General features: G+C 45.5%; 1 protein-coding gene across 10 annotated transcripts in view; it reads right to left on the bottom strand.

Annotated features, from left to right (window-relative positions):
• Positions 1–13,856, bottom strand: part of AKAP13 (A-kinase anchoring protein 13) — a 1,883,770-nt gene that overhangs the window by 1,272,956 nt on the left and 596,958 nt on the right. For all 10 annotated transcript variants that reach the window (XM_069624282.1, XM_069624281.1, XM_069624277.1 and 7 more), the window contains one exon: positions 10,452–10,635. In XM_069624282.1, coding sequence (XP_069480383.1) covers positions 10,452–10,635 — 184 coding nt within the window. The remainder of the gene's footprint in view (positions 1–10,451; positions 10,636–13,856) is intronic.

The raw sequence follows: 13,856 nt of genomic DNA, 5'->3' as shown, positions 1-13,856 counted from the left end.
ATAGCCTTTAGAAGTATTTCCTGTACTTCTGTTTTTAGCACCTACACATTTTCTACTCTGCAGGGGGAAGGTATGATCCATGGCTTTCTCAAAAATTTGAAGGTGTGTCTGTGCACCATTACTGAAAGCACCCAGTGGTCCATTGTTATTTTCTCCAATTGATTCATGAAAAATGACAGGCACTCCCCCACTGGGCGCGGGGACAACCTACGCAGTCAAGCTTTCTGGCCTGATTGGCATCTGTCTTGCAATATGCCACTTAGCCTGCTGTCTCATGGTAAGAGGTAAGGCTGAGATCTTAAATTGTACCATACTCTATAAGATTGGGCGCAGTACATTGAATGGGAATCTCTGCCTGACCTTGAAAAGCAATCTCTAGATTACAAGGAATGCTACTGGCACCTTTGCTGTTGAGTATGCTGCGACCTGGCTGTATCCGAGTCGATTTTTAATGCATGCAAAGTGTAACATGCCATTTTCCCAGAAAAGGCATTCTCTGTGAAAAGGCATATCGGCCGCCTTAGATTGAACCTAGGGCCTGAAATCTGTAGCTTTCAACCAGCAATCTCTGTGAAGAACAACCCCCATTCCCCATTGGCTGATAACCGGTGTCAGCTATGTTCAAGGCAATAGATATAGCATGGTAAAACTCTGCTTTCCCTTCTTTGAACAGTGGCAATGATTTTTTTATAGTAGGTCAGGAATTGGGCCAGTTGTATACCACAGTTCCCTGTCATGTAGAGCCAGGAGGGCCAGTGTGTGGCCTTTATAGTCGTTGCAGCTGTGAATATGACCAGTTTACCCAAAAGGTATTGAGTTGTCTGTCCTCCCCTGTCTAGACAGACAGCCCAGGGGTGGACGCTTGGCAGGCTTTTTCAGCTGCTGCCAAGACCACTGAATCCAGGCTTGGTTATGTCCTTAAACACACCGTGACATTATCAGCATGCCCTTCTTGCCTTGGTGATTCCTTTTGGTAGTGATGACAGGACTCCTGGTGGCCACAAGGCCGTTCCTCCCAGATGTCTTCTAGAATGGCTACTGACATTACAGTCTTTTTTTATTTCTCCTATCGCTGGTACAAGAAACCCTATTTTGTTTGTTCTGTAGGGAGTAGGTCAAACATTTTTGGGGCCTTAGCCATGATGTTATGAAATGCCCTGATCTCGTCCACGGTGGTAATCCATGTGAGGGTAGTCCACTGGTACCCAATCACATGGGACAAGTTCATCAAATTCATCTGTAGACAAAGACTGAGGCCATATTGTGAAGCATCCCATTCTGGGAATCTGTGTCTGAGAGTATGCCGACAGGTTGTTGTCCGAGCCCTTCTTCATTCAGAGCATTTCTGGGGTAGTCTCAGTCTTATGAGGGATGCTGGGCACCCTTGTCTGCATTTTGGTTACTAAGATCTTCAAGGAGGTTAAAATGTTGGTAGATACATTTGTTTCAGGCTGCAGAGCTGGTATTGGCTGCATAAATGGACCTATCCGCTGTGATGGTGCTTTTAGCAGTGCTCTTGGTAGGTAGAGTTGTATAGACAGTGACGTAGGCTCTTTGATCTCTAACTCTGCTTCGGAGATGTCACTCTCCAGACCCCCAAAGTCCAAGTCTATCTCATGCTGTTGGATGCTCTCTAGAAGGATTTCTGAGGGAACCAATATTACAGGAGGGACATATGGTATCAGTGTGAAAATGCTTTGTCTCAGTGTACTTTGATAATTGAGTTGAAGCATCTTTAGATCTTGGGCATAGGTTTTTGCGGTTGCAAAAACAAACCTACCATTTGTTTTACCACCTAAGGTTTGGATACCAAAGTCGTTAACTAGCTTGTCTTTAATGATGTCATGGATTACTTATTTTTATATAATATTGATGGAGACATCTGAGAGGCCCTGCTTGTCATTGGCGTGCGTTGTCTGGCTAACCATTTACCTTGTGGATGGAGGAACTGGCGTCAATGGCTTTGTGGGCTGATCTTTCATAGACTATTTTGATGGCTTGTGTGGTTTTTGGCCCAAAGGGGGATCAGGCTTAGTATTCAGGTAGGGTTTTATATACACCCTGCTGAGTCCAGATGGAATCTTCCTTCCTCACCCTTTTGGCCCTAGATGGCTTTGTGGGATCATGCTCTTTTGGAATAGAAAGTGGTCTCCAGTGACCTTTTAGGAAGCGAGGCACAGCCTTTCACGGAAGTAGAGTGTGAGGCAACAGTTCCCCAGCCCCATCCACCCAGCCATCCATCCAATCCAATAAGTGTTTTGTCTGTATTTCATGTTGTTCTTATGGACTGAGAGAGCAGGTGTCCATATTATGGCTATGGTAGAGGCAGTAAAAGCACTCCTCATGCTTGTCCTCCACAAAGATGTTTTTTGGCTTACATGTGGTGCACACTTTAAACAGGCTTTTCCTATGCTTGGGAAATCAGCTATTGTGAGGTGATGGGGAAAAACACTTCAATGTACTCAAACCTGAGGGAACACCAGAAAACGTGTGCCCCTACTTTTAGGGAGTACACAGTGAGTTAATGTACTTCTCTTCAGTTGTAAAATGAGATCAATCTTGTCACTGTAGTTGAACAGATTATTTTTTTAAAAATCTAAATTATTTTTAAAAAAGAGAATAACATTTTTTTAAAAAAAAGAACAAAAGGAATTCGAAGAAAGTGACAACTCTGGAGAGGACTTAACAGTGAACATGGGTTAAAGAGCATGGACATGGCAGCCAGAGGTGGGGATAAATGGAACATTGCCCATTGGCTAAAGGGGCACATGGCTCAAAATTAGCTTTATAGACTCTAAAGTGAGATCAATTTTGCCTTTCCATTAAAACTGCTTTATCTTCTTTTTATTTTTATCTTTTTATTGTGCATCAGTCACACATTTGACTTTTCACAATTACAGCATCTTTTGAATCAAATATAACAAAAGAAATAAAAAAATAGAAAAAAGATAAAACACAAGAAAAGGAAAAACAAATACAATTCATCCTATTACTCCAAAATACATTGTAAGATAATGCTGTATCTATTGATAAACTAAACATTTTGTTTTATAAAGTGCAACTCATTTAATAATTTCAAGACCTCTAATGACAAGATTTCCACCCCAGCAGATTGGCTTAGCCCGAATTCTTCGGTTTTAAGCCAATCAACATGACATACGAATCGTGTGAGAGTTCAGCTCTCGATCTGGGATTAGGGAAATCATTTTATGCATGGTAAAATATAGGTTATTGAGTTATCACAAATAGCAACATTTAAAAAAACTTAATTTCAGAAAAGGACGCCTTTGATCCATTCCATCGTCATCAGTGAGCGTTTAACCTGGTCTGGATTGTCGATCAATGTTGTCTCTGTTTCATCGCACACTGTCAAAATATTTTGTACATCCTGTTTCAAGGTCATTAAGTATTCACAATGTTCTGAGTTCAACAGATCTCTTATATCCTCGTATAAAGAGTTCTTATGTTGTAGAGTCACAGATCTATAGAGTGTAAGTATTTTCCTTTGTCTTAGAACCGCTTGTCCCACTTGTGTATCTGCCTTGGAATGGGTGTCAATGCAGTAATGCTGAGTAAAAGTGTGAATAGAGCTCCAAGTAGCTGCTTTGCAAATGGTGTCAAGGGGTACATTTGCAATGAAAGCCAGAGTGGCCCCAATGCCTCTAGTAGAGTGGGCTCTTGGCGTGAAAGGCAGAGTTCTTTCAGAGAGTGAGTAACACAGCTGGATACAGTTAATAATCCACTTCGAGATGGCACCTTTAGAGACGCGATCCCCCTCTCTGCCTGTAGCTACGAAGACAAACAGTTGATCTGTTTTTCTTAGCGGACTGGTCTTATTTACATAGTAGAGGACCGCCCTACGCACATCTAGGGTGTGTAGTTTCACCTCAGCCGAGCTTTGCGGGTCCTGGAAGAAAGCCGGAAGCTCGATGGACTGGTTTACATGGAATTTAGATATAAATTTAGGTGAGAACCTAGGGTGTGTGCGTAAAACCAGTTTGTCTTTATGGACAGTAAAGAAGGGATCCTGCACTGACAGAGCCTGAATTTCACTGACCCTTCTTATAGAAGTAATAGCTACTAAGAAGGCCGTTTTATAAGTCAGGTGTTTGAGACTGCTTTTATGCATGGGTTCGAAAGGGGGGCCCATGAGCTTGGCTAGCACCACATTAAGGTCCCACCCTGGTGGTGGGTTTGAAATAGGAGGGTGAAGTATCTTTACTCCTTCCATGAAGGCTTTAACTACTGGTACTTTCCACCACGAAACCTTGCTATGGGAAGTGGTGTAAGCCGACAGGGCTGCCAGGTGTACTTTCAGTGAGTTAAAAACCAATCCTGCATCCAGCAGGTGGAGCATGTATGTAACAATAGTAGAAGGAGTGCAATCAACGGGGTTGATCGATCTACTCTGGCACCAGATAACGAACCTCTTCCACTTGTCAAAGTAACAGTGCCTTGTGTTTGGTTTCCTAGATTCCTTTAGGATGTCCATACACCTCTGTGGCAAATTGAGATGTCCAAACTCTATGACCTCAGGAGCCATGCTGCCAGGTTCATTGAGTTGGGTTGCTGGTGCACTGTGACCTTGGTGCTGGGACAATAGGTTGTACCAGGCTGGAAGTTTGATGGGCTCGCACACCGCCATCCTGCGTAGGTGTGGGAACCACGGTTGTCTTGCCCACATGGGAGCAACTAGGACGAGCGTCATCGACTCTCTGTTCATCTTGTTCACCACTTTCCTGATGAGAGGAGTTGGTGGAAAAGCGTACACAAACATCCCTGACCAGTTCATCCACAGGGCGATCCCCTGGGAGTCTGGTTGGGGGAACCTGGATGCAAATCCTGGGCATTGTCTGTTTTCGCTTGTGGCGAATAGGTCTATAGTGGGGAAACCCCACTGAGAGAAGATATCTTCTACGACCTCTCTGTGTAGAACCCATTTGTGTTCCTCTGGGAGGGAGTCTCTGCTCAGAGCATCCGCTAGGGAATTGAGCTCCCCTGGAACATGTTGTGATGACAGGAAGATGTTCCGTCTGAGTGCCCATATCCAGATTTTCTGGGCAAGCGTGGACAGATTTGGCGAGCAAGTCCCTCCTTTCTTGTTCAGGTAGAACATGACTGTTGTGCTGTCCGTCCGGATTTGCACTGACAGGTTTAGTAGGTGGGGCTCTAACGCCTGAAGCGCTCTGAATACTGCCAGAAGCGCTAGCAGGTTGATGTGGTTCTTGGCCACTGCGTGAGACCAGAGACCCTGAGCTGTATGGTGGAGATGGTGAGCTCCCCACCCCGTAAGGCATGCATCTGTAGTGACTATTGCCTGTACCTCGGGATCGTAAAAGGGTTTCCCCTGTGCGAGATTCTCTCTTGTCCACCAGTGAAGGCTTTGTACCAGTGTTGGTGAAACGACCACTAGATCGTCCCACTGACCACTTGCCTGAGACCACTGTTTCGCCAACCAAGCATCTTTCATATCCAAGGTTGCCATGTAATCCCCCATTTTTAGGAGGGGGATTACCTCTTGTAGCGTGGTCATACGACATTTTTGGGGCTTGACATACTTGTTGGCAGGCCGTAAGTCCAATACTGGGCGCATTGTCAAATCTTTCTTTGGCACAAGGAAGTAAGTTGAATAAATATCCTTGTTTACCTGGTGTCCCGGGACGAGTTCTATCGCGTCCTTTTCTAGCAGAATGGCGATCTCCTCGAGGAGAATCTTCTGATGTTCTAAAGAGTGTACTCTTTGTCATGGAGGATGGTTCCGGGGACGCTGCAGTAGTTCTATACAATATCCTGTGGATACTGTTGACAGCACCCATCTGTCTGATGTGATCCCTTCCCAAGCCTGGGTGAAGTTGGAAATGCGTCCCCCTACTGGGGTTGCGTGAGAAGGGACCCTGAACTGAGCGTCACTGCTTTAGTGGAGGCGTGCCGCCTCCCTTGTTGGGGCTGCCTCTGCCTTTACCACGACCTCTCCTATTACCCCTGCCGTAACCCTGGGTAGACTGTTGGTTGTTGTTCCACTGTGTACCCTGCCCCTGGGAATAGGTAGATCCTCTCTGGGAATTTTGGCCGCGTGGGCGACGAAAATTACTATTCCCTCTCTGGTTAGGGGGTTTATTGGTTAACTGGCCAAGGGACTTGAGTGTTTCGTCCTTGGCATTCTTCAGTGCGTCTTCGACCGCCTTACCAAACAACAGATCAGTTTCCATCGGTTTGTCCAACAATGATGCCTGGGTTTCTGCCTTAAAACCAGACTGCCGTAACCACGCATGTCTTTTGATAACAGTGCCTTCCGCTATCAATCTGCCTGCGTTGTCCGTGGCGTCGAAGGTTGCTTTCAAAATGCAACCAGACACTGCTCTACCCTCTGCGGAAATCCGAGCTAACTGGCCCTTTAAAGGTTCAGGAGCAGAGGCTATGAGTGCCGCGACTTCTTAGCACTGATCGCAGTTGTAGCTGGCCAACAGAATGGTGGAGTTGGCAATCCTTGCTTGATAGGCAGACGTTGAGGCTACTTTCCTGCCGAAACCGTATAGTCTTTTGCTCTCCTTGTCGGGAGGAGCTTCGGACGATGACAAGGGTGTTCCAGCCGTCTTACGAGTGTTGGTGACAACTAGGGAGTATGGCTTCAGATGTCCTCTTAAATAGAGAGGGTCAGACTGGGCCGCCCTGAAAAGTTTTTCAACCCTGGGATTGACTGCTCTGGTGAGGTTCGGGTTCCCCAGGGACGGATCTATTCTCCGCCGAATGGACTTAAGGATAGGGATGGTCTGGGCAACAGGCCTCCTTTCTCCAACTAACTCTTCTGCGAAGTCCCTTTCCTCCTGGACACCGTGGGTGTCAATGTGGAAATGTTCTGCTGCGCGTGCGAGTACCTCGATTAGGAGGGGTTGGTTATCAACCGGGGAGTCGGTAACCGGGGCTTCGTTCTCTACCGGGGAATCTACTCTGTATGTTTCCGGGTCCTCCTCTTCCTCTTCCTGGTCCTCATCATCCCCATAGTAGCCCGTCCCGGTTTGCTCTTCTATCATACCAAATTCTTGGTCCTCACAAAAGGAAGTTTCAAACCGGGGCTTCTTACTCGGGGGGGATAGGATCATTAGAGCCTGAGGGAGTCGCCCCTTGTGGATCATACGAGAGGAAATGTTCTGGATTTTTATCATAAAAATCTGTCAAAGACAACATTCTTGACATGACCCTATCTATGTCTTCACTGGACCATTTTTTGGAACTGGGGATGACTCTCTCAGCAAGCCTATGGGATTTATCTTGAGTAGCTTTGCTGGTTTTAGACATATCAGCAGACCTGGTCTTGTCTGTCTGTTTAGGGGGAGTGGTGTGTTTCACAGGTGGGGAAGAGTGCAAAGGTTGTTTCTTTTGCTGTTTTCCCCCCTCCCCGTGAGTGGAAAAATGTTTTCCCTGTCCTTTAGTGGCTCCGGAGGTTTTCGACGCCTGGCGTCGAGGATCGGGGGTGGTGTCCCTGTCCTTCGAGCGTGGGGCCTCGCTGGTTTTAACTGCGGGCTCCGACTCCTGGAGCGCGGCCTGGGGGTGGAAGTCGTCCTCGTCTTCCGACGAACGAACTTCTGTTAGCCTAGGGAGCGAGGCACTCTTGGCAAGAGTGGATGATTGCCTGGAGTCATGCGGCGATCTTGATCGAGAGCGCCCAGAGGACACCGAATCGGACCATTCTGTTTGTGCCTCTTTCCGAGAACTCGACGTCGAGTCTCGGTTGGACTAAGTGTGTTTAGTGTGTGTAGTATGTGAAGCGCTTGTGTCGCCGGGGGTCTTCCCCATAGCCGCCCTACCGGACGACCTTCTGAGGTCTGGGACCTGCGCTCGGCTGTCTTTCGACGCCGTAATGCCCTCGCCGTCCGAAAGTACGGCGTCGCTGAAGGCGCCCTCCGCTGCCATGGCCGCCTGATTGGCGTGGTGGGCCCAACGCTTTGTCGAACGGTCCTTAAGTGTCTTAGGTTTAAACCTATTACACGCTCTGCAGTTTGCTGCGGGGTGGTCCCTCGGCAAGCAGAGATTGCATGTGGCGTGCCTGTCGACCCAAGGGTATTTGCGATTGCACTTGGGGCAGAATTGAAAAGGGGTACCCTCCATACACACCTTGAGGCAGCGGGCTGTTAAGTGTAGGAAATGTATAAGGTGTACCTATATACCAAGAGTGTAGAGTATGTACCACCCCCCACACTCCCTACTTGCAGGGCCGAGGCCAGAGGCCTTCCAAGCCCGGGCCGAGGCCAGCTGCCTTCCGAGGCCCAAATCCGTCGTGCAGCAGCCGACGGTCGATTTCTTCTCCAGCCGGCGTCGAGTGTCGAAGTTCGACGTTGGGGTGGGGAAGGATGTCAATAGATTATTATTTTAAATTTTTAGCAAAAGTATGGCTAAGGCGAGGGGACTCCGCAAAATGCTTCCGACCACTATGGCGGAAAAAAACAATCTGAGGATCCTAGACGCGCGAGGGATCTTGGGTACAGTGGACGTCACACTAGGGATAGTATTACTGGCACGCCCTGTGTCGACGCCCATTTTCGAGTTTCGAAAAACAAACTGTAATACTCCGCAGCTTCCACTAGATGTCGGCCTATGCACAGCATGTGATCTAAGCAGATTCCACAAGCCTCAGAAATATATATGTGTGTATATATATATATATATGTATATATATATATATATACACACACATATACATACACACACTACGGTGGAGTACCAGATATACATAAAAAGGGTATAGCCTGCACGAGGCAGCAAAACAGATCCCTCCTTGACTTAATGACACATGCCGCCTTAGACTCGTTCCAACCCAGAAACATTGACATTAATGGGATCATCCCAGCAAAGAGGCAGACACCAGATGAACACCACCACTGATCTAAAGGAGTTTCATCACGGGACATTGATCGCCTCTGCAGGAAAGGATGCCAGTGAAATGAGCAGCCTGAGAAACTGCTGCACAACCAGGGTCTTAGAAAGGGCATGGCTATTACTTTTTAGTGTTGATATGACTATTGAGTTCCTTCACTCTGCATCACCATTTTTGCTCGTTCTCCGTGTGCACTCAACACTGGTGAACACACTGCTTCCTCTATTCTCTTGTCCCGTTTTCTATTGTTACTGCTTCTTTTCAGGCACCATACGTTTCTTTTAACCTTTAAAGAAGAACTACCTCCGTGATTTCCTAAATTGCTCCTGTAATGCCTCTGCACAAGCAGAGGCGTTGCTGGGGGGGGGGGGGAGAGTAAGGGGGCTATAGCCCCTGATCTTTTGGTTGTAGCCCTGGATAGAATCTCTGGAGCTACAACCAAAAGGCTAGCTAGCCCCCAGTCCCGACAGTTATGACATCAGCGTAGCCCGGGTCTTTTCCAGACCTAGCAACACCCCTGTGCACAAGACTTCCAACAATCCGAGCCTGCACCGGGGTGCACTCTGTTTTGACTCCAGGAAACCGCCACACCAAACTGGTAGTGTCATTTAAAAGAGAAGAAATGCTCTTTTCTTCTTCACTCGCTCTCTCCTCTCCAGCATTCGCCAACCACAAAAACCAACTACTACAGACCAAGTTGCAAACATGTGGACATTGAGCAGCACTTTTTCTCATGCCCAAGTGGTTTTTGCGTCTCTCGATTGGTGACAAAACTAGAGACCTCATACGTTAAAAAGATGGGTATGTGTTATTTTTACGGCGAACAGTTTGCTACGCGAGCAATACCCCGCCACATGAAATAGAACATCACACGACTGAACGCAAAATTACATTGTTGTTGTGTCTTGCAAAAACGAATAAATATTTCACCCAGAGGCTCACCATTGCAAGATACTCAAACTTTTTACCACAGGGCAACAAAAAATGTATTCCGTCGTCGGTTAGCACATATAACTTAGTTCACTAAACAGTTATAAATGAGGATGATAAAGAAACCATTCAAACCAGGCACCATGAAGGCTTTGCAGGTGTTAAACACATCACGACTCCAACTTCACCATAATGAGATTGAAAAAAGAAGTACTATTAAAATTAGGCAATATCTACCTTAAAAGAAGGTAGAACCTGGCATCAAGTGCTATATAAATATGTGATATTATTCTTATTATTTGACAAACCTCAGCATAATGCGCTCCTTTTTTAAGAAACATTCTCAAATATGGTACAAATACTGCTATTTCAATTTTTAAAAATAGTGCTTTCACAAAAGAGAATGCAAGGATCTCAGAGGAAGTTCTCATAGAATGCCATTATAGATTCGCATTTTCTAATGCCAGAGAAGACTTATTACCAGCACTCCATCTCTGGAAGAAACAGGATTCATGCATTCTACAGGTTTGCCCCCTCCACCAACTAACAGTGAATTTACCGAGATAGCAAAGTCGTAAAAATAACCCTACACAGTTTAATGATTGATTCATTGGCACACCACAAAAAGAGGATCAAATTATGTTCTTACTCTGTCAAAAGCTGATGTAGCCTCTGAAATCCCCTCTCCTGGGCCAGGCTTATAGGGGTAGTTCCCTCGTTGTTCTGTACACTCAAAGAGTCTCTTCCACCTGGCTGCTGCAACAGAAACCACGCCAGTCGGACAAGGCCAAGCCTTACAGCAAAATGCATCAAGGTCTCCTGAGGGACATCCTCTGGAAGAAATAGCAAAGGTAACATGCTAAGAAAGGTACAGCAAGCTACTTGCATAGTTTTAAAATAATAAAGAAGGCATTTATGAACACCACTCGTTCAACAGCTATGCTCACTTCATCGATATAAACAAGCCAAATCTAGAACCCCAGAAGAAATGCCAGCTAGTTTATTCCAGTTTGGGTTACAGGGGGAGGCGAGGAGTCGTTGAGGATCACCACCCGAGTCTATTCTACTCTTGGTGATGACTATTAAGTTGTTTATAATTAGAATGTCCAACCGTATAGTTGCAATGTTTTGGCCGGTACTCATCAACTTCGTCAACATTTGTAATATGCTGTTGTTCTTGGTTATGTGATTAGGATTTGTGGTTTATAGTCATAATACCGAACTTATAAATCTCGAAAAAAAAAATCTCGAAAAAAAAACGAAAAAAAAAATATTGAATTTTTTTTGACTTTTTTTTCGAAATGGGGGGTTTCTCCCCCAAACCCCCTTTTTTCTATTTTTTTATGTTAACCCTTTTTTTTTTACTTACCTGACCCAAAAAATACATATATAAAAAAAAAAATAATTCGATATTTTTTTTTTCGGCCTTTTTTTTCGAGATTTTTGTTATTCGAGATTTATATTTTTCGGCCTTTTGACCGACCACCAGGATTTGTACCACACATACTGCTGTTACTTGCATGGTCTCAATGAGCTTTGGCAGAACTGAAAAAGAGTGGGTGCATATGGTTAGTTGAAAGGACAAGGAACGCAACATTGCTATGCTTTGTGTTGAGGTTGCAGATGGGAAGTACCCTGATATCTGCTAGCTTGTAAGCTTTCTAGGTGTGAAATGTAGGAGGCATCCAGGGCTGTGTGTCCAGAAGGGGGAGGGCTCGTGCTTTTAGCGTAGGAGTGTGTAGGCAAAGGGCTGAGTTGTAGTTACTGGCATTTCTGGGGGGACAAGAGTGTTTGCCTACTCCCAACTTTGGTGGCACACCAATTTATCACTCATATGAGGCAGGGACGGGTCCCCCCCACCCGCCGCCCGGACCAGTGCCCTGTCTCCCAGTCCCAGCCCGCAGTGCTGCGCAGGCATGTTCAGGTCTCACGTATCAACATGGCTGGCCTGACTAAAGTCAGACGCCATGTTGCTGGCCTGGGCCCCGATGCAGCTAACTGGCGACTGCCAAGCGTTCGCGGAGCATGTCACTCTCCGGTTATGCAGCCGCTCATGTGCGACAGGAACCAGGGAGCTCTCCTGTAGAGCTTCCTTGTTTCTGTCGCATTGTGTGTGTGTGGCTAAACTGGGGAAACAAGGCCAAGAACGATGGAGCATCAAGGCGCAGGCACTGGAAAAACAGGCACGTTTTTTTAATTTCAATTTGTGAAAATCTGTGTGTGTATTTGTAATATGTGTGTGTGCACAGTGCAGTTGAATGTTGTGTATGGGTGTAAGTGTACAACACATACGTGAGTTATGCAAGTGTGAATTAATGAGATTGAATTGTTTTGATTTTGGGTGCGCAGCCAGTGCGTGGAGAACGCAGTGTGTGAATGTTATGTTGTGTGTGTGTGAAAATGTCAGAAGATCATAATAGGATGTGAATGACTATGAATAGTGGTTGTGTGTGTATCCAAGAGGCTGCAGGCATGACTTTTTATGGGCATCTATGATAAAGCAAGCATTATAATTGTTATTAGATGGCTAGATTGGCATTTTGATGCAGCAGTCTCTAGCCATTCCTACTGTGGCATCTATGATAAAGCAAGCATGATGCGTGTTATTATGCGACTAGACTGGTGTTTTGATGCAGTCAGTTTAGTCATCTCTAACTGTGTAACTGTCTGTCATGACATTTTCAACTGGCCATCTCCTCTGTGGAGGTGGGAGGGGTGGGGGTGCAGTTCTCTGCCAAGTGCTGGGCTGGAGGGAGCATATCAGGCACTACTTCTGATAAGACGTCAGCACAGCATCTCACTTGGAATCACAACATTAAGCAATGTTATGCTGATGAAAATGAATCCTGTTCAGGTAATGATTAAAGTATTAACTGGCTACACACTGTCTGGCTCTTCTACCTGGTTTCTTCTTTGTAAGTAGGAGTTTAAGGCATAGCAAATTCATGTTTTGTTGCGCTTTACTGTTCTCCAGAGACAGTGTTTTTCCCCCCAGATAGTCAGGGTTCCTCATTATCCGCACTGGACAAAATAAGTATGCACCAGCTTTTATTCCACTTTTGGGTTCATTTTGTTAGAAAGTGCATTTTAAATTGCTTTTCGTACATAACCTATGCTTGTAACCTGCGATTTGAGTTACATGCAGAGACTAAGCAGCTGAATATACCTTCCACCTACTATCTGCAAACATGTCCTGTTTAGCTGAATCCAAGTATAAATTCAGCTATACAGGACTTATTTGTTGTGTTTAGCTGAATTTCTACCTACATTCGGCTAAACAGGGCATGTCTGCTGTGTCTTCAGAATTTAACTCTAAAGGAACTGCATTGTTATAACTTTCATAAGACTGGAGTGTCTTTACGCCAGTCTTATGAAAGTCATAACAGCGTCAACAAGCACTCTTGCGGTCTAGTGGTTAAGGGCTATCCCTTACAGCCACACTCCATTCCTCCACTGGGCTCCTTTCCTTCAGATGTCACGTCCCCCACTCACATTTTCAGCACAGCTACTCTAATGGCTATAGGTGTAAGTTAGTGATGTTCAAATTCTGAGGAGATTCTATGGTTTCATGTAAACGTAAAATATTCTATATTGATTTTCACATAAATGGAAACAGCTTCCAAATGTAGTCTAAAAACTATTGTTAGCCATTTTGTTGTTTTATCACTACTTTTCTATTTACCCATTGTCTCATTTTTCTCCCTTGCACATTCTCGATCCACCCCCCACGCCTCCTCAAACCCACTACCTCCTTGTAAAGCTTGCTGATCCATGCTATCTGTAGGTATGCAGAACCCAGGTTGACTTAAATTCTGGCACACACAGCAGCGGTCCTGGGCATGGTCCCAGGGTAAGCAATTATTACAAACCTTGTGTGTATTCCGGCAGGGGAATTTAGAAATGCAACGTGGGCAAAAATGAAATGGTATGTTCTCGATAAGGGAATGCAGGTCTTAACACGGCATACGACAGTGATCTGCATTCTTTAATGGGTAATGTCTATAATATGTGCCATTGGTATAAAGTCTCCCCACATTCTCACTAGTGTACACCT

The sequence above is a fragment of the Ambystoma mexicanum genome, chromosome 11 (genome assembly GCF_040938575.1).
Source record: "Ambystoma mexicanum isolate Mex_15411 chromosome 11, UKY_AmexF1_1, whole genome shotgun sequence".
NCBI lineage: Eukaryota > Metazoa > Chordata > Amphibia > Caudata > Ambystomatidae > Ambystoma > Ambystoma mexicanum.
This window is presented reverse-complemented; position numbering and strand designations above follow the sequence as displayed.